The sequence below is a fragment of the Hylobates moloch genome, unplaced genomic scaffold (genome assembly GCF_009828535.3).
Source record: "Hylobates moloch isolate HMO894 unplaced genomic scaffold, HMol_V3 SCAFFOLD_11, whole genome shotgun sequence".
Lineage (NCBI taxonomy): Eukaryota > Metazoa > Chordata > Mammalia > Primates > Hylobatidae > Hylobates > Hylobates moloch.
Window position 1 is genome coordinate 76,042,061 of NW_026652286.1, and position 20,817 is coordinate 76,062,877.

The 20,817-nt window shown below is 37.3% G+C and overlaps 1 protein-coding gene and 1 pseudogene across 3 annotated transcripts in view; one reads left to right on the forward strand and one right to left on the reverse strand.

The window, feature by feature from the left end:
• Positions 1 to 20,817, forward strand: part of DYNC2H1 (dynein cytoplasmic 2 heavy chain 1) — a 388,044-nt gene that overhangs the window by 299,399 nt on the left and 67,828 nt on the right. For all 3 annotated transcript variants that reach the window (XM_032167257.2, XM_032167258.2, XM_058446233.1), the window contains one exon: positions 141 to 350. In XM_032167257.2, coding sequence (XP_032023148.1) covers positions 141 to 350 — 210 coding nt within the window. The remainder of the gene's footprint in view (positions 1 to 140; positions 351 to 20,817) is intronic.
• On the reverse strand, positions 3,053 to 3,722 carry LOC116476868 (ATP synthase subunit a-like; annotated as a pseudogene).

The following is a 20,817-nucleotide window of genomic DNA, read 5'->3' on the forward strand; positions in this document are numbered from 1 at the left end:
CATTTGACCATTTATAAAATAAAAGCATTTCAAAATAGTTTTTAAAACAGAATAGAACAAAAGGTTTAACTAAGTTTCAAAGCGTTTTATATATCAGTGATCTGTGTTACTATTCAGTAAATATGACATTTTTCTTTTAGAATTCAAACCTGATACATCAGAAGGTGCCTCCTCCTAACGATCGACAAGGATCTCCAATACTGTCATTCATCATTCTTGAACAATTTAATGCTATTCGTTTAGTACAAAGTGTTCACCAGTCTCTTGCTGCTCTCAGCAAAGTCATCAGAGGAACTACTTTATTGAGTTCAGAAGTACAAAAATTGGCAAGTGCTTTATTAAACCAAAAGGTAAGCAAGTACTAACTGTATGTATTTTTATTTCATTGTTATAAGTGACTCCTCCATCACACATATATTTGTCAGGAATCATATAGTTAATAGTAGCAGAAGACCCAAGTCACACTGGCTTAAGCCATATAAAAATTAATTGGCTGATGTAACTGAAGAATCCAGTGGTATCTCGCATTATGCCAGCTTGATGTAGGAACTTAAATTGTCATTACGATGTCAGTTTATGTTAGCTATCTAGTGTTGCATATATAATGAAATCTATGTTGATTTCACTTTGGGGCAGGTCCCCTATACATGAGCTTGAATTTTATATTCTGAGCTCCAAGTCCAAGAGAAAGAACACGTGTTTTCTAGTAATGCACACAAAAATCTTAGGATTTGCTTTGATTAAAACCAGTTGGCTCATGCATTATGCCTATTCCCATACTAGTTCAGTGGGCGATATGTGCAAAGCTCTCACTGACCAGAGCTTCAGCCAAATGCCTCTTCCTGGAGCTGGGAATGGATTTATCTTTGCCTTTAACACATATACTGAGAGTAAGGAAATGATGATTACCAGTGAAAAGTCTAGACACTTTTAGAAGAAGGGGAAATCAACACTTGTGCTGAAAAATTGGACCATTTTAAATGATAATAAAATCCATGTATTTTGTATCTATTTGATAGAAACAAAAATATGGGATGTTCTACATAGATTTTTTTTAGCTGTTTGGAGAATAGAAACTTTGCAGAAGTTGGTATCTGGAAAATATTTCACTGGAGTGCGATAGGAATTAACTTTTCTTTTTTTTCCACCCCCCCTTGCTGTTTATACTCAATATAAGGAAACCTCTGATAGTCAACCTAACAGTCCTCTCTGTTTGAATATAAAATAATAGCCTTCCTAGAACTTCCTACATTCACATATGCTAACATTAAAATATCCAGTGCTTTTCTACATATACAGAAAGGTCTACTCTGGCATCCTTGTCTTCTTTTTTATTTTACCTTGAAAAAGAATCTGTTTTGCATTGTTTTTTCTTTGTACATAGATTGCCATCTCTGTTAATCAACCATGATTATCAAAATACTATAGTTTTGATTTGTACCACAATTGTAACTAAGTTGTTTTTAATTTGGAGTAGATATGTTGTCAGTCATGAAAGATTCTTGGCACAGTGAAGGAACCAGTTGGAAAGGATTCTAAACTTTCTAAAAACTTTATTTAATTAACTTATTTAATCATCACAGTAACATCCTGAGGGACATATTGTTATCTCCATTTTACTGTGATGAATTTGAGGCAGTGGGGTGTTACATAACCAGAATCACACAGCAAAGAGTTCCAGAATCAGGATTTGAATCTGGGTATGTCCTGTTGTCATAATAAATGTAGATGCTTCAAATTTATATATCAAAATATAAATGCTCTTGAGAGTATATTTCTTTATCCAACTATATGCCGTACAGAGCAAAATGTATCATTAAGATGAATTGCTGTTGAATTAGAAGAGAAAATAATAATATAGGAAGATGACATGTAGAAGAGAACAGTAAGTCTACACAATGAAGTATAATTAGGATTGGATCAGATTTTGAGGTGTCTAAAGCCAAAGAAAGGAACTTGGATTAAATGCTGTAGGCAATAATGATATTTATATGTAGAAATAATAGAGCAAAATGACTAAGAATGTGACCGCTGGAATATGTCTGCCTGTTTGAGTTCTATTCTACCACATAGCAACTGTGTAACCTTGGGTAGGTTAATTAAGTGTCTCTAAACTTCGCTTTTCTCATTTGTAAAATGAGGGTAATAATGGTACCTACCTCATGGGATTATTACAAGAATTAAAACATCAGTAAAGTGCTTGGCACATAGCAACCACCCTACAAATGCTGTTCTTGTTATTGTTATTTTAGGATAATTTTATTATGAAAACCTCTTCAAGCATTTATCTGGTATCATTGTGCAAAATAAGTTTATAGAAATAGGAATACCATGTAGGTTACTGTAATTCTCATCTCAGGAAGAGGTAGTTAAGTTAGGGCCTGGAATAAGATATTTCAAGATGGTTCTATGTGATAGTAATAAAAAATGTAAGAGGTAATTGGTAACCCATCAGAGACAGTGGAGAGGTAAGAGGTAACCCATCAGAGATAATGAAGGAGGTTTCAAAATATTCTGAGATTTATAGGAGGGTGAAGTAAACACCTAAAGTAATAATGTTGGATAGTGCTTGAATTATCTGTTTTTGACTACCTTCTATTAGGCTGTGGTGAGCTCAAGTAATTGAAACCCCTGATGCAAGTAATACAGATGTTTTCAGGAGGGGTGCTTTTAAGGGGTTGAGGGGAAAAATGCCTGTTGAGGGTCAATGTCCCCCTAATTCTGGTGTAGGAGCTAGACTAGAGTGGTAAAATGCCCTGAATAAACCAGCAAAGAAGAATACTTCTGAGATAATAAATAGGATTATTCCATATCAGAGGCCTTTTTGGACAATTGTTGTATGGTGGCCTTGAAATGTGCTTTCTTGGATAATATCACATCATCATTGGTTATATAGTTAGTGTATTGGTTAGTAGGCCTAGGGTTAAAAGAGTCATAGAGTTGAAGTGAAATCACATGGCCAGGCCAGATGTTATTAGAAGAGCTGAGAGAGCCCCTGTTAATAGTCAGGGACTGGGGTTGACTATATGGTAGGCATGTGTTTGGTGGGTCATTATGTGTTGTCATGTAGATAGAGGCTTACTAGTAGTGCAAAGACATAAGCCTGAATAAGGGCTATGGTGAATTCGAGAATGGTTAGTAGGATTAAAATAATGAAAGCAATTGAAGCTGTGGGAAGACTAATAGTTGATAGTACTAGTGTGGCTCCTCCGATTAAGTGTATAGTAGGTGGCCAGCTGTAATGTTGGCTGTTAATCACTCAACTAGTGCTATTGGTTGGATGAATAGGCTAATAGTCTCAATGATTACCAATACAGGAATAAGTGGTATGGGTCTGCCTTGTGGTAAAAAAGTGGGCTAAGATTTTCATTTTAAACTGGAAGCCTGTAATGACTGTGCCTGCTCATAAGGGGATTGCTATACCTAGATTTATTGATAATTGGGTAGTTGGTATAAATGAATAGGGTAGAAGCCCGAGGAGATTGGTCGAGGCAATGAAGAAAATTAGGGATATTAGTATTAGGGATCAGGTTTGTCCTTTAATGTTATGGGTAATTATTATTTTAGTACAAGTTGAACTATTGTTGAATGGAGATCAGTAGATGACTAATTAGATGATTGGAGGTTAGAAATAGTATAGTGGGAAATAAAATGGTTAATACTACTGTCCGTAGACCTAGAAATGTTGGGCTAATAAAAGAGGTGAATAAATTTTCATTCATTTTAATTCTCAGGAGGTTAAATGTTCTTGCATTTTGATTATTTTTTGTGTAGATGGTGTGTAATAAATGAAATTTCATAGTTTTAACTGAATAATGTAGAATAAAGTTATGATTATTGACAAGATAACAATAGATCATGTGGAAATATCTAGTCGAGGCATTCACTGCAGAGAGGTGTAGACCCCTCAGTCTTAAAAGGTTAAAGCTAAGTAGCTTTACAGTGATATTATAGTGTGGTTGTGGATCACGTTTCAAAATTTTTTAAGGGAATTGATTCTAGGACAATAGGTATGAAACTGTGGTTAGACCCACAAATTTTTGAGCACTGTCTTTAGTAAAGGCCTGGTCATGTAGCAGTCAAGGTAGTTTAAGCATTCAGGAATCGCATCTGTTTTGATGCCTAATGAGGGAATAGTTCATGAGTATAGGACGTCTTCGGATGAGACTAATATAGAAATGGGTATCTCTATTGGGAGAACTGTTCAGTTATCAACTTCAAGGAGTCGAAGCTCTCCTGGCTTTAAGTCTGCTGTTGGGGTTATATAAGAATCAAAGCCTAACTCTTCATGTTCTGTATACTCATAGCTTCAATATCATTGGTGACCAATTGTTTTGATGGTAATAGAAGGGTTGTGAACCTCATCTGTTATAGAATACATAGGGATGGGAGGGCAATTAAAATTAAGATAATGGCAGGTAAGATAGTTCAGACAGTCTCGATTTCTTGGGCATCTATGCTGTTAGTATGAATTAATTTGTTGTGAGTATTAGGGAAATAATACATAGGACCAGGGAACTAATTAGGAAAATAATTATAAGAGTATGGTCATGTAAAGTGAGTAATTCTTCCATAATAGGGGATGTAGCACCTTGAAGGCCTAACTAAACTGCATGAGCCATTAAGACATACAGGGTTTAACCTATAACTTAACTTTGACAAAGTTATGTAATGATTTTACTAATATCTTATCAAGAAAGTCATAGAGGTTATGGGATTGGCTAGAAACCAGTTTCTGGAGGTTCAATTCCTTCCTTTTTTGCTCAGGTTTTCATGCAGGTTGGTTCTTCGAATGTGTGGTAAGGTGGTGGACAGCCATAAAGTCACTCTAAATTATTAGATGATTGTTCAGTTGTTAGAACTTTTCATTTTGAAGCAAAGGCTTCTCAGTTCATAAAAATTATTAGTATAACTGCTGTTAGTGAGATAAGTGAGCCTACTGATGAGATAATATTTCATGTGGTGTGCGCATCAGGATAATCAGAGTAATGTTGGGGCATACCATATAGGCTGAGGAAGTGCTGTGGGGAAAAGATTAAATTAACACCTATAAATATAATGGTGAAGTGGATTTTAGCCTAAGTCTGATTAATTGTATAACCTGAAAATAAGGGGAATCAGTGGACAAAGCACCCTATCATGGCGAATACCACTCCTATTGATAGGATGTAGTGGAAATGGGCTACAACATAATATGTGTCATGTAAGATAATGTCTAGTGATGAATTAGCTAGTATAATGCTGCTTAGACCTCCAACTGTGAATAGGAAAATGAATCCTAGGGCTCAGAATATTGCGGGAGATCATTTGATGTTACCGCCATGCACTGTAGCTAATCAGCTAAAGACCTTGATGCCAGTAGGGATAGCAATAATTACAGTAGTGGCAGTGAAGTATGCCCATGTGTCTACGTCTTTTCCTACTATAAATATGTGGTGAGCTCATACGATAAACCCTAGGAAGCCAATTTATATTATAGCTCATACTATGCCCATATACCCAAATGGTTCTTTTTTTTTCAGAATAATATGTTGCGATATGGGAGATTATTCCGAAGCCTGGTAGAATAAGGATATAGACTTCAGGGTGACCAAAGAATCAGAATAAATGTTGATACAAGATAGGGTTGCCTCCCCCAGCAGGGTCAAAAAAAGTAGTATTGAGGTTACGGTCAGTTAATAGTATGGTAATGCGGGGGACTAGAACTGGGAGAGAAAGGAGGAGAAGGACTGCTGTAATGAGGGCTGATCAGACGAAAAGGGATGTTTGATATTGGGATAAGGCTGGGGATTTTATATTAAATTGTGGTAATAAAGTTAATCACTCCTAAAATAGAAGAAACACCTGCCAAGTGGAATGAGAAGATGATTATACCTACAGAGGTTCCTGCATGAATTAAGTTCCCTGCTAAACCGGGATAAACAGTTCAGCCGTTTCCAGCACTGGCTTCTACCATTGAGGATGCAAGCAGGAAAGAGGGGGGGAGAAGTCAGAAGTTCATATTATTTATCCGGGGAAATGCCATGTCAGGTGCACCAATTATCAGAGGGACTAGCCAGTTACCAAAACCCCCAATTATTATTGGTATGACCATAAAGAAGATTAATACAAATGCTTGGGTTGTAACAATAACATTATAGATCTGACCATCTCCTAGCAGAGTTCCTGGTTGGCCTAATTCTGCTCAAATTAGAAGGCTTAAAGCGGTGCCCCCTATTCCCACTCATGCGCCAAATAACAGATATAGTGTTCTGATGTCTTTGTGGTTAGTTGAAAACAATCAATGATTGATGAACATAAGTGAAAAAAAGGTAAAATGGCTGAGTTAGCATTAGACTGTAAATCTAAAGACAGAGGTCAAGGCCTGTTTTTACCAGCCCTGAGGTGATTTCTCATGTTGAATTGCAAATTCAAAGGGGCAGCTTCAATCCGCCTTTCCCCCACAACAGCAGGAGAAGTAGATTGAAGCCAGTTGATTAGGGTGTTTAGCTGTTAACTAAATTATCGTGGGTTTGAATTCCACCAATCTAGCAAGGGCTTAGTTTAATTAAAGTGATTGATTTGCATTCAAATGCAAATAGTCTTGCAGTCCTTAGATCCGTTACAGAAATTAAGTGTAATTTACTTACTAAGGGCTTTGAAGGCTCTTGGTCTTATTTAACCTAAGTTTCTAAGTTATGATTAGTATTATTGGAGAGATGGGTAAAAGGAGGGTAGAAGAAATAAGTGATAGGAGGAATAGTATGAGTTTTGTGCTTTCGAATTGTCATTTTATTTTCATATTATTAGATGTGGGGAATATTGTTACTGAAATAGAATAAATTAGGCGTATATAAAAGTACAGGTAGAGTAGGGTTATGATAGCTATAATGGTTAGGGTAATAAGACTTGTTTTTTGTAAATTGTTGAATGATGGCTCATTTGGGCAGAAATCCTGTTAGTGGAGGTAAACCTCCTAGGGATAATAGAATTAGTGGGATTATAGGTGTTAACCATGTTAGTTTGTTTCAGGCATGAGATTAGTGACAGGATTGCAGTGCTTATACTCAGGTTGAGTGAGTGCTAGGAATGCAGTGATTGTTAAAGTAAATAATCAGGTTTAGAATAGTAATGCTTAGGTTATAAATCAGTACTGCTATCATTCAACCTATATGATTAATTGAGGAGTAGGCTAGGATTTTGTGTAGTTGTGTTTGACTAAGTCCTCCTCAACCGCCCACCATAATGGATAAAATTGTGATAGAATATTTGTGTTTATTGATGGGAAAATTTGAACTATAAGTGAGATAGGACCTAGTTTTTGTCATGTGAGAAGTATGCCAGACATTAGAGAGATTCCTTGGGTCACTTTTGGGACTCAGAAATGAAGGAGGGCTCTTTCTAGTTTTATTACTAGGGCTATTAAGGATGAAAATCGATTAATAGTATTTATTGTTCATTGTCCAGAGTACAAGTTATTGGAAAGGATACCTGTCATACGAATTATAGATGTGGTTGCTTGTGTAAGGAAATATTTGGTGGCTGCTTCTCCAGATCGGGGATTTGTTTCTTTTTAATTAAGATTGGAGTAAGAGCTAATATGTTGATTTCTAGGCCCGTCCAGATGAGAAATTAGTGTGAGAATTTTGGATTCTCAGGGGTAGGTTCAATTCCTATAGTTCTAGAAATAAGAGGATTTAAACCTCTATTGTTTACTCTATCAAAGTAATTCTTTTATCAGACATATTTATGTTTGGGGTAGAATGCTGGAAATTAGAATAGGCGTTGAGATATATGCAGAATGCTAGTGTAAGTGGTAGAAAATTTTTTCGTAGAAGATATGAATTGGTCGTAGCAGAAATGGGGTATGCTGTTGGAATTCATAAAAACAGGAGTGTCTTGATAATGAAATTTGTGGTATAGAGTTCTGGTGAATGTATGGTGTGTAGTGCTCCTAGAAAAATAGTAGTTAGGGCATTTATTATGATAATATTCATATATTGTGCTATAAAGAAGAGGGCAAGTGAACCTGCAGCATATTTGATGTTGAAGCCTGAGGCTCTGATTCTCCTTCCGTTAGCTCAAAAGGGCCCCAGTTAGTTTCTGCTAATGTGGAGATAAATCAGATTATGGCTAGGGGCCATGATGGTAGGAGTAGTCAGAGGAATTCTTGCTTTGTGATGAGTGCATATAAGTTAAATGAGCCACTTATCAGAACTGATAATAGGATAATGGCTAGGGTGACTTCATATGAAATTTGTCTGGGCTACAGCTCATAATGCACTGATTCGTACATAATTTGAATTAGATGCTCATCCTGATCATAGAATAGATGGCTAGGCTTGATGTGGCTAGTATAAATAGGAGGCCTTTATTTAAAATTAATAAGAGGATCCGGTCTAGGGAGGTGAGTTCACAAGAGGAGAGCGATAGAAAGGGCCAGGGTTGGAGCAATAATATAAAGGGTAACAGTAGATGTTGAGGGTCATAAGGGTTCTTTGGTGAAAAGTTTTATTGCGTCAGCAAATGGTTGAAGCAGTCCGTAGGGGCCTACAATGTTAGATCCTTTGCGTAGTTGTATATAGCCTAAGATTTTTCATTCAATGAATGTAAGGAATGCTATAGCAATTATAGTGGGAATAATAAATAGGAGGTGGTTAATTATAGGCGTATTGTTAAGAAGAGGAGTTGAACCTCTGATTTATAAAGTTTTATGCAATTGCCGGGCTCTACCATCTTAAACCCTGTTCTCGGGTTGGATGTGTGATGATTTGTTTGACTGAGATAGTATCATCTATGAGGCGAGGGTGCTTTATGAAGTGGGCCCTATTTCTCTTGTCCTTTTGTACTAGCAGAAATATTAAGTAGATAGAAACCGACCTGGATTACTCCAGTCTGAATTCAAATCACGTAGGACTTTAATTGTTGAACAGATGAACCCTTAATAGCAGCTACACCATTAGGATGTCCTGATCCGACATTGAGGTCGTAAACCCTATTGTCTATGTGGACTCTAGAATAGGATTACGCTGTTATCCATAGGGTAACTTGTTCTGTTAAATTATTGGGTCAATATATGTTAACTCGCTTAGACTAGTGCCGTCTTAGTTTAGGTTGTTCGGAGGTTAAATTATGCTCCAGGATCACCCCAGCCAAAATTTTTAATGCAATGGTAATGGGTTAGGGCGAGTTTCTATTTGCATTAATGAATTAAAGCTCCGTAGGGTCTTCTCATCTTGTTTATATGCCACCAGATAGGTCAGTTTCACTGATTAAAAGTAAGAGACAGCTGAAGCCTCGTGTGGCCATTTATACAAGTCCCTATTTAGAGAACAAGTGATTATGCTACCTTTGCACAGTCAGGATACCACAGCCGTTGAACATATGTCACCGGGCATATGTCTAATACTGGTAATGCTAGAGGTGATGTTTTTGGTAAACAGGCAGGGTAAGATTTGCTGAGTTCCTTTTACTTTTTGTAACCTTTCCTTCAAGAATACCTGTGTTGGATTAACAGTATAAATAATAGGGTGCTTATTATATCACTTATTAATATTAGGCTGTTAACTGTCAGTGGATTATTCCGGTCTGATGTAAGCTTATGTGATGGAGGATATCTTCATGTTACTTATATTAACATTATTGCTTCTATTAAGTAATAGATTAGTCCAATGTAATGTTAGGAGTTCAGTAGAGTGATTAGGATTTAAAATAGTTAGATGTTGAGCTTGAACGCTTTCTTAATTGGTGGCTGCTTTTGGGCCAACTATGGTGGTAATAATTTTTACTCTCTGGAGGAAGGTTATTTCCTAGGGTCTAAAGATCTGTCCTTCTTTAGACTAGCAGTTAAACTTACAGGGGGACTGAGTAATTCTTAGTGGGTAAGTAGACGGCTAGGCTTGATGTGACTAGTATAAATAGGAGGCCTTTATTAAAATTAATTAGAGGATCTAGTATAGGGAGTTGTCCAAGATTCTATCTTGGACAACTAGCTATCACCAGGCTTGGTAGGTTTGTCACTGCTACTCATGAATCTTCCCACTATTTAGCCACATAGGTGGGTGTGCTCTTCAGCTGTTCTTGGGTAGCTCGTCTGGTTTCGGAGGACTTGGCTATGGGTCTCTGTGTAAAGTTATTTCTAGTTAATACATTATGCAGAAGGTATAAGGGTTTGTCTTTGCTTTTTAATGCTTGATTCAGTTCTTTGGTAGACCTTATGGTACCATGTCTATTGTGCCAGGATAAAATTTCCATTGCCTATACTTTTATATAAGATAAATGGTTTAAGATTATTTGATAATGTCTTTAGTGAGGTTTGGAGTCAGATTTGGCTCAAAGTGATCAGGTCATGATGAAATCTTCCAGGGGTAAGATGGATACTTTGGATTAAGCTACACTTTGGTTTGTCCAAATGCACTTTCCAGTATGCTTACCATGTTACAACTTATCTCCTCTATACATGTGTAGAGAGATTTTAGTAATAGGAATTTCTAGAATAGTATTTGGAAAGATGACAGGCAGTGTGTGTGTGCTTCATGGCCTTATTCAACCAAGCACTCTACTCTTAGTTTACTGCTAAATCCTCCTTGAGTCTTTAGATTTCATAAAGGTCGTCATGAGATTTTCTGGGTATAGAAAATGTAGCCCATTTCTTCCCACCTCATGAGCTACACCTTGATCCAACGTTTTTATGTGTATTACTTGTGCTTACTCTATAACCTTTTTAGGGTTTGCTGAAGATGGCGGTATATAGGCTGGGGGCAAGAGGTGGTGAGGTCGATCAGGGTTTATAGATTATAGAACAGGCTCCCCTAGAGGGATATAAAGCACCGCCAAGTCCTTTGAGTTTTAAGCTATTGATTCTAGTATTCTGGCGAATGGTTTTGTTAATATAACTATTATAGTTTAGGGCTAAGCATAGTGGGGTATCTAATCCCAGTTTGGATCTTAGCTGTCTTGCCTTCAGGATATTAAAGCCACATTCGTATTATGTTTTATTTCAGCCTAAGTAAGTTTTTTACAACTTAAATGGAGTTTAGCTTTATTGAGGGCAGATCTTAAACACTCTTTACGCCGAGTTCTATTAGCTTGGGTTAATTGTATGACCATGGTGGCTGGCATGAAATTGACCAACCCTATATATCAGTATAGCTTAAACATTCGTTTATTACTAAATATTTATCACTGCTGTTTCCCGTGGGGGTGTGGTTGAGCAAAGTATTTTGAGCTGCATTTGTGCATGCTTGATACTTGCTCCTTTTGATCCGGGTGATGTAGAGGGCATTTTTCACTGGGGTGGGGATGCTTGCATGTGTAAAGACCAGAACCAAACCTATCTGTTTATGGGGTTGTGCAAACCCATCTAGACATTTTCAGTGTCTTGCTTTAAATAATTAAGCTACATTAACTGCATAAATACTTGAGTGTAAAGTTAGAATATGAGGAAAGAAGAAATAAGTATAAACCGTCGTTTACAGTTCTAGAAATCCAGTGGTTTAAAGTTGAGTTGGCAGAGGTTTAGTTGGGGGTTACTCATAATTATGGTATAATTGATTTAGGCTATGATATATGAGGTAGCGCTTTCAGAAAGGTATATTCAAGGTATCATATCAGTATTAGGGTGGGAAATTGGTTGTTGTGCTTATTGTATAAAATGGAGGCTTCGTTTAGTAGAGTTTTTAGATTGTTAGGAAAATTATATCAATCGAGGGGTAGCCGTTGAGGTACTCATGATTAAAATATGATTTCTGGGCAAATTTGGTTTCTTCCTTTGTTTCTGCTGCTAATTATCTTGGTGACCTGTGGCATAAACACTTGAAAAAAAAAAGGATAATTTAACTTTAAATCATTTTCTATGATTATAATATAATGTGGCTTAGATTATGTTGAAAGATAGATAAAGAACAAAAAGGGCTTAATGATATGAAACATATTTTAGAAAGGGGTCATACATTTTTAATTTTTATATTTTTTCTCTGAACCAAGATCTACTAAGTATTTCATTATTTCACACAGCAACAAAACTGGATGGCTTATTTCTTAATTAACGTGTATTTATGTAGGATGCAGATAATTTCAATATATAAAGTATAATGCAGCCTCAGAAAATATCACTATTTTTGAAATATTTGTATTTGCATGAAAATGAATTCGTTAAAATTCTTTCAAAGGATGAAAAATGTGTTTTACAAAGAATGTTTAAATTCTGTCACAGGTGGTATTCTTAGAAATCGTTTAGGCTATTTGATGAAATGCAAATGAGACTAGTCTGACTTTCACTAAGATCAGATCAGTAAAACACTTTCTGACATTTACTTTCCAATGAGTTTTAACAAAAACTGAGAATTCAGTACTACCCCATTTATTTCAAAATAAAAGTTAGTTTTTTATTACATTTGAATGTGACAAGTTATGTATGATGCCATATGATTTAATGTGCTTTAGGAAAGAGTTCAGTACTTGACATTTTCTTTACTATGTGTGACACGATTGGAGTAGGAAATTTCCTAGAGAGAGTAATGACTTTTATTTCTTTGATAACTTATGATGATCTGCTAAGTTTTTTTAATACACAATATTTATAATTTGCTTTTTAAAGAAAACAATATTGTAAAATAGTTATCTTCCACCTGTTAGAACATAGACTTTAAAACATAATTTAAAATATACGGCAAAAATTGCAAAGGTGCAAATGCCAAATTGCTTTATCTTACTGAATAATCACTAAGAGAATGTACCATTTTAGTAGAAATTAATAGGTTGTATTGATTAATTGAACCCCTTTCAAAGCCAGCATATCTATTGGTTATACATTTCTGTGTATTCTAACATGCAAGTTGGTAACACTAAATGGCTCTTTAATTTTTTAAACCAGGGAGTCCCTCAACAATATGGCAAAAATGCTAGTGGATCCTGTGTCTTTTAATAATTTTCAAAACTGTTTAATCATTTTGAAATCAGTTTTTGATCACTGACCACCTTAAAAATTGAAGAGAAGGATGTACTTTCTTAAAATATGTTCATACATATACATATAGAACTTTATTATCTAATTTTGAGATGTATAAAGTTAAGATCTTCTTTGCTAGCCTGGTTATTCCTTTCACTACCGTGGCCTTTTTTGTAGGAGTGGTTCTCAAAGTGTGGTCTCCAGACCAGTATCATTAGCATCACTTGGGACCTTGGCAGAAATACGAATTCTTATAGCACCCCCCACCTACCCTCCAGACTACTGAATCAGAAACTCTCAGTGTGTTTCCTTGCAATCTGTTTTATCAAGCCCTTGAGATGCATGTCAACTTTGGGGAAATACTGTAGTCAGAATTCACATCCAAAAAGGCAGTACCTGCCATGTCACCTTTCCATCTATCTCCACTCCACTTTGTAAACATTTATGACTACATCCACCATAGATCTTTATAAAATGGTTGGGGACCCTATTTTTTGTTAAAAGCCTATGTTTATTGTTTACTTGCCTGCAAATTAGTTCTTAGGAAAGTTCTACTCCAACTATTTTAACAAATAATTATAAACGTTGAATAATTTGTATTTTTTTTCATTTAAGGTAACACCTCTTGTTTTAAAACATAATATTTATGTTAAATAACACTTTACTATTTATGCAGAACTTTTGTAGCCCCTTATGAAATTTGCTACTCTCATCCTGCTTTTACTTAAGAAGACTGTGAAGGAGTTACATCCTGGTAAAGCATTAAAGCCTATACTGTAATTCTGATGTTGTGATTCCTAGATCAGAACTCTTTCCACCTTATTGCTCATTAAATATTTTGCTAGATCAAGCAGCTAAATTATAGTGTTTGTTATAAGATGCAGTTATCAGCTTTGTTTGAACTGAACTCCATATACTCATCTTCAAAGGCCTATCAAATACCGGGATGGAACTCTGCCTACTCCCTCATCTATAGCTTTACTTAGCAACATTTTATTATATATACTTATAATGTAAATCAATTTTTATTGATTTAAGAAAAAAAGGGGCCTGCATGTAACAAGAATCTTTAATCTTTTGGAATTTTCCTTTAGTATCCCTAACTTAATATTATCATCATCCCAAGATAATAGAATATACTCTCTCTTTTTTAGCAAAAGATTTTAACTTCCAGAGCTTGTCCTTTTATTTGTCCTTTTTCATTCATTTAGCAAATGAAAACAGAAGTACATTATTGTAAGGACTTTATGCCATGCTAAAAGTTTTATCATTATTATTTGAAAGTAAACTGTGGTAAGTTAAAGATGTGTACATAAGTCATAACACAATGATAAAAATGAAAGTACCAAAGAAGTATGCATAATGAGCCAAAATAGGACATAAGATGGAAACATAACCTTTATCAATTAATACAAAAGCAAGATCATGAAATAAAAAGTCAGAAATTACAAGTATCAGGAATTAGAGACGGGACATCACTACATTTCCTACAGCCATTAAAAGGATATTAAGGGAATGTTATTAATAATTTTATGCCTACAAGTTCAACAACTTAGGTGAAATGTACAAATTCCTTGAAATAAATTCACCACTGCTGGGCACAATGACTCACGCCTGTAATCCCAGCACTTTGGGAGGCCGAGGCACGTGGATCACGAGGTCAGGAGTTCAAGACCAGCCTGACCAACATGGTGAAACCCTGTCTTTACTAAAAATACAAAAATTAGCTGGGCATGGTGGCATATTCCTGTAATCCCAGCTACTCGGGAGGCTGGGGCAGAAGAATCGTTTGAACCCTGGAGAAAGAAATAAAGGATATTCAGATAGGAAGAGAGAAGTCACATTGTCTCTGTTTGCAGTTGACATGGTTGTATATTTAGAAAACCCCATTGTCTCAGCCCAAAAACTCCTTAAGCTAATAAGCAACTTCAGCAATACCTCAGCATTCAAAATCAGTGTGCAAAAATCACAAGCATTCCTATACATCAATAATAGACAAGCAAAGAGCCAAATCATGAGTGAACTCCCATTCACAATTGCTGCAAAGAGAGTAAAATACCTAAGAATACAACTAACAAGCTTGTGAAGGACCACTTCAAGAAGAACTATAAAACCACTGCTCAAGGAAATAAGACAGGACACAAACAAATGGAAAAAAAATTCCATGCTTATGTACCACCATAGAATCAATATCATGAAAATGGCAGTACTTCCCAAAGTAATTTATAGATTCAGTGCTATTCCCATCAAGCTACCATTGACTTTCTTCACAGAATTAGAAAAAACTTTGACAAACCTGACAAAAACAAGCAATGGGGAAAGGATTCCCTATTGAATAAATAGTGCTGGGAAAACTGGCTAGCCATATGTAGAAAGCTGAAACTGGATCCCTACCTTACACCTTATACAAAAATTAATTCGAGATAGATTAAAGACTTAAATGTTAGACTTCAAACCATAAAAACCCTAGAAGAAAACCTAGGCAATACCATTCAGGACATAGGCATGGGCAAGGACTTCGTGACTAAAACACCAAAAGCAATGGCATGCAACAAAAGCCAAAATTGACAAATGGGATCTAATTAAACTAAAGAGCTTCTGCACAGCAAAAGAAACTACCATCAGAGTGAACAGGCAACCTACAAAATGGGAGAAAATTTTTGCAATCTACTCATCTGACAAAGGGCTAATATCCAGAATCTACAAAAAAACTCGTTAAAAACCCCATCAAAAAGTGGGCAAAGGATATGAACAGACACTTCTCAAAAGAAGACATCTATGCAGCCAACAGACACAAGAAAAAATGCTCATCATCACTGGTCATCAGAGAAATGCAAATCAAAACCACAATGAGATACCATCTCATGCCAGTTAGAATGGCAATCATTAAAAAGTCAGGAAACAACCAATGCTAGAAAGGATGTGGAGAAATAGGAACACTTTTACACTGTTGGTGGGACTGTAAACTAGTTCAACCATTGTGGAAGTCAGTGTGGCGATTCCTCAGGGATCTAGAACTAGAAATACCATTTGACCCAGCCATCCCGTTACTGGGTATATATCCAAAGGATTATAAATCATGTTATTATAAAGACACATGTGCACATATGTTTATTGCTGCACTATTCACAATAGCAAAGACTTGGAACCAACCCAAATGTCCATCAATGATAGACTGGATTAAGAAAATGTGGCACCTATACACCATGGAATACTATGCAGCCATAAAAAAGGACGAGTTCATGTCCTCTGCAGGGACATGGAATGAAGCTGGAAACCATCATTCTCAGCAAATGATCACAAGGACAGAAAACCAAACACCACATGTTCTCACTCATAGGTGGGAATTAAACATTGAAATCACTTGGACACAGGAAGGGGAACATCACACACCAGGGCCTGTCCCGGGCTGGGGGGCTGAGGGAGGGATAGCCTTAGGAGAAATACCCAGTGTAAATGATGAGTTGATGGGTGCAGCAAACCAACATGGCACATGTATACCTATGTATCAAACCTGCACGTTGTGCACATGTACCCTAAAACTTAAACTATAATAATAATAAAAAATAAAAAAAGAAAAAACTACTTTAAATTTCATATGGAACCAAAATAGAACCTGTATAGCCAAGACAGTCCTAAGCAAAAAGAACAAAGCTGGAGGCATCAGCTACCTGACTTCAAACTATACTACAAGGCTACAGTAACCAAAACAGATATATAGACCAATGGAACAGAACAGAGACCTCAAAAATAACGCCATGTATCTACAACCATCTGATGTTTGACAAACCTGACAAAAGTCGAGCAATGGGGAAAGGATTTCCTTTTTAATAAATGGTGCTGGGAAAACTGGCTAGCCATATACAGAAAACTGAAACTGGATCCCTTCCTTACACCTTATACAAAAGTTAACTCAATGTGGGTTAAAAACTTCAATGTAAAACCCAAAACCTAGGCAATACCATTCAGGACATAGGCACTGGCAAGGACTTCAGACTAAAACACCAAAAGCAAGGCAACAAAAGCCAAAATTGACTAATGGGATCTAATTAAACTAAAGAGCTGCTGCACAGCAAAAGAAACTATCATCAGAGTGAACTGGCAACCTATAGAATGGGCGGAAATTTTTGCAATCTACCCATCTGACAAAGAGCTAATATCCAGAATCTACAAGGAACTTAAACAAATTTACAAGAAAAAAAAACCCCATCAAAAAGTGGGCAAAGGGTATGAACAGACACTTCTCAAAAGAAGGCCTTTATGTGGCCAACAAACATGAAAAAAAGCTCATCATCACTGGTCATTAAGGAAATGCAAATCAAAACCACAATGAGATACCATCTCACACCAGTAAGAATGATGGGGTCTTTCTCTGTCGCCAGGCTGGAATACAGTGGCACAATCTGGGCTCACTGCAACATCTGCCTCCCAGGTTCAAGCCATTCTCCTACCTCAGCCTCCCAAGTAGCTGAGACTACAGGCGCATGCCACCACACCCAGCTAATTTTTATATTTTTAGTTGAGACGGGGTTTCACCATGTTGGTCAGGATGGTCTCGATCTCTTGACCTCATGATCTGCCTGCCTCAGCCTCCAAAGTGCTGGGATTACAGGCGTGAGCCATCACACCTGGCCCAATAAAGTGATTTTTAAAAAGCCAACAAAGACATTATAGGTGAAAACCCTTCACCAATTTGCTTCATGAACATAATCACTAAACTTCTTATAAGATATTAGCAAATTGAATGCAACAAAATGTAAAATGGATAATGCATCATTCCCACAATACAAGTTTAGGCTAACATTTTAAAAATTGATCTGTGTTGGCCAGACGCGGTGGCTCACGCCTGTAATCCCAAAACTTTGGGAGGTCAAGGCAGGCAGATCACGAGGTCAGGATTTCGAGACCAGTCTGACCAACATGGTGAAACCCTGTCTCTACCAAAAATACAAAAATTAGCTGGGCGTGATGGCACATGCCTGTAATCCCAGCTACACAGGAGGCGGAGGCAGGAGAATTGCTTGAACCCGGGAGGCAGAGGTTACAGTGAGCCAAGATTGCGCCACTGCAGTCCAGCCTGGACAACAGAGCGAGACTCCATCTCAAAAAAAAAAAAAAAAATTCATCAATGTTATTTACCATAACAGACTCACAATTTTTCTTTATAACATTATCTCAATACAGAAAAATCATTAGAAAAATTTAACAGCTAGTCGTGATAAAAAAAAAAAAAAAAAAACCTTTAGCAAACTAAGATTAGAAGTGAACCTCTACAGCCAGATGAAAGGGCATCTATGAAAAAGATACAACTAATATGACAGTAGAAGACTATATGCTTTCCTTTTATGATCAGGAATGAGGCATTAAGCTCCACTTCTATTCAATATTGCACCAAATATCCTAGCTAGTAAAAATATTAAGAAAAATAAATAAAAGTCATGCAGATTAGAAAGAAGGAAGCCTGCCTTTATTTGCAGAGGATACTATCATCTATTTACAAAATCTTAAGGAATCTACAAAAAAGATTTAGAGCTAGTAAGAGTTTGTTTAGCAAGATTGTGGGATATAAGGTAAATATATAAAAAATTGTAGCTCTATAAGTGAAAACAAATAATTGAAAATTGAAATGTAAAAATATTATGTATATTACCTTTCTACACACTGAAAACTATAAAATGTTGACTAGTGAAATTAAAGAAGACCTAAGTATATGGAAAGATGCATTGAAAGATGTACTGTGCTTGTGGATCAAGAGACCCAGTATTAAAATGTTAGTTCTAAGATGGCCAATTAGAAGCAGCTGCAGTCTGTGGCACTATGGAGAGGAATGAAAGGGCAAGTGAATTCAGCACCTTCAACTGAAATATCCATGTTCTCGCATTAGAAATGACTAGGCAACAAAGAACTCACAGAGAACAAAGAAAAGCAGGGTGGGTTAATGGCCCACCTGGGAGTGGCATGGAGCCAAAGGAACCCGCATCCCCCAGCCAAGGGAAGCAGTGAGTGATTGTTCAACCCCACCTGGGAAACCACATTCCTCCCACACATCTTTGCAACCCATAGATGAGGATATCCTATCATGAGCCCATGCCACCAGGGCCTTCGGTCCGAAGCACAGAGCTGTGTGGAGTCTCTGCAGAGCAGCTCCTCAGGCACACACACAGAGGCCCAGGAGTTTTACATACTCCAGTCTTGTGCTACCCAGCAAGGAAAGAGTCCACTCGCATATATCCCTAAAGAAGGGGGCTGAATTCAGGGAGGCAAGCAGCGTCATTCTGCAGGGCCCACTTCCATGGCACTTCACAAGGTAAGACCCATTGGCCTGGAATTCCGGCCAGCCCACAGCAACAGGCTGCAGTCTGCCTGCGGCAGGAACAAGTTTCTTGGGGAAGGTGTGGTGGCCATCTCTGCGATTTGGTAGACTTAGCCATTCCAGCCTGCTGGCTTTGAAGAATACAAACAGTCCAGATGAGGAAGGGTCCCCCCTCAATGCAGCACACTTGCTCTACAAAAATGAGCCAGACTGATTCTTTAAGTGGGTCTGTGATCCCATTCCTCCTGCCTGGATGAGACTTCCCAACAGGAGTCTCCAGACACCTCCTATGGGTGCGTTTGGGCTGGCAACCAGTCATTATCCCGTTGGGACAGAGCTTCTAGAGGAAGGAGCAGGCTGCCATCTTTGCTGTTTCACAGCCTTCACTGGTGATGCCTCCAGATACAGGAAAAATCAAGGCAACTAGGGTCTAGAGTGGACCCCCAGCAAACCACAGCAGCCCTGTGGAAGAGTGGCCTGACTGTTAAAAAAAAAAAAAAAACACAGAAAACAATATTTAAAATAAAAGACCCTGCAAAAACCCCAAAGGTCAGCAACCTCAAAGATCAAAGATAGATGAGCCCACAAAGATGAGAAAGAATCAATGCAACAATACCAAAAACTGAAAAGCTAGAGTGCCATTTCTCCTCCAAATGACTGCAACACCTCTACTGCAAGGGCACAGAACTGGGCTGAGGCTGAGATGACAGAATTGACAGAAGTAGGCTTCAGAAGGTGTGTAATAACGAACTTTGCTGAGCTAAAGGAGCATGTTGTAATCCAATGCAAAGAAACTAAGAATCATGATAAAACAATTCAGGAGCCGATAGCCAGAATAGCCAGTTTAGAGAGGAACATAGCCAACCTGATGAAGATGAAAAACACAACACGAGAACTTCACAATGCAATCAGAGGTATCAATAGCAGAATAGACCAAGCAGAGGAAAGAATCTCAGAGCTTGAAGACTGTCTTTCTGAAACAAGACAGGCAGACAAGAATAGAGAAAAAAGAATGGAAAGGAATGAATAAAACCTTCAAGAAATATGGGATTATGTAAAGAGACCTAACCGCTGACTGACTGGGATATCTGGAAGAGATCCATTCTGGGGAGAATGGAACCAACTTGGAAGACATACTTCAGGATATCATCCAGGAGAACTTCCCCAACCTAGCAAGACAGGCCAACATTCAAATTCAAGAAATGTAGAGAACCTTAGTAAGATACTTAACAAGAAGATCAACCCCAAGAAACATAGCAAGGCAGGCCAACATTCAAATTCAGGAAATGCAGAGAACCTTAGTAAAATACTCCACAAGAAGATCAACCCCAAGACACATAATCATCAGATTCTCTAAGGTTGAAATAAAAGAAAAAGTGTTAAGGGCAGTCACAGAGAAAGGACACATCACCCACAAAGGGAAGCCCATCAGACTAACAATAGACCTCTCAGCAGAAACTCTACAAGCCAGAAGAGATTGGGGCCCAATATTCAACATTCTTAAAGAAAAGAATACTTAACCCAGAATTTCATATCTGGCCAACCAAGCTTCATAAGCGAAGGAGAAATAAGATGC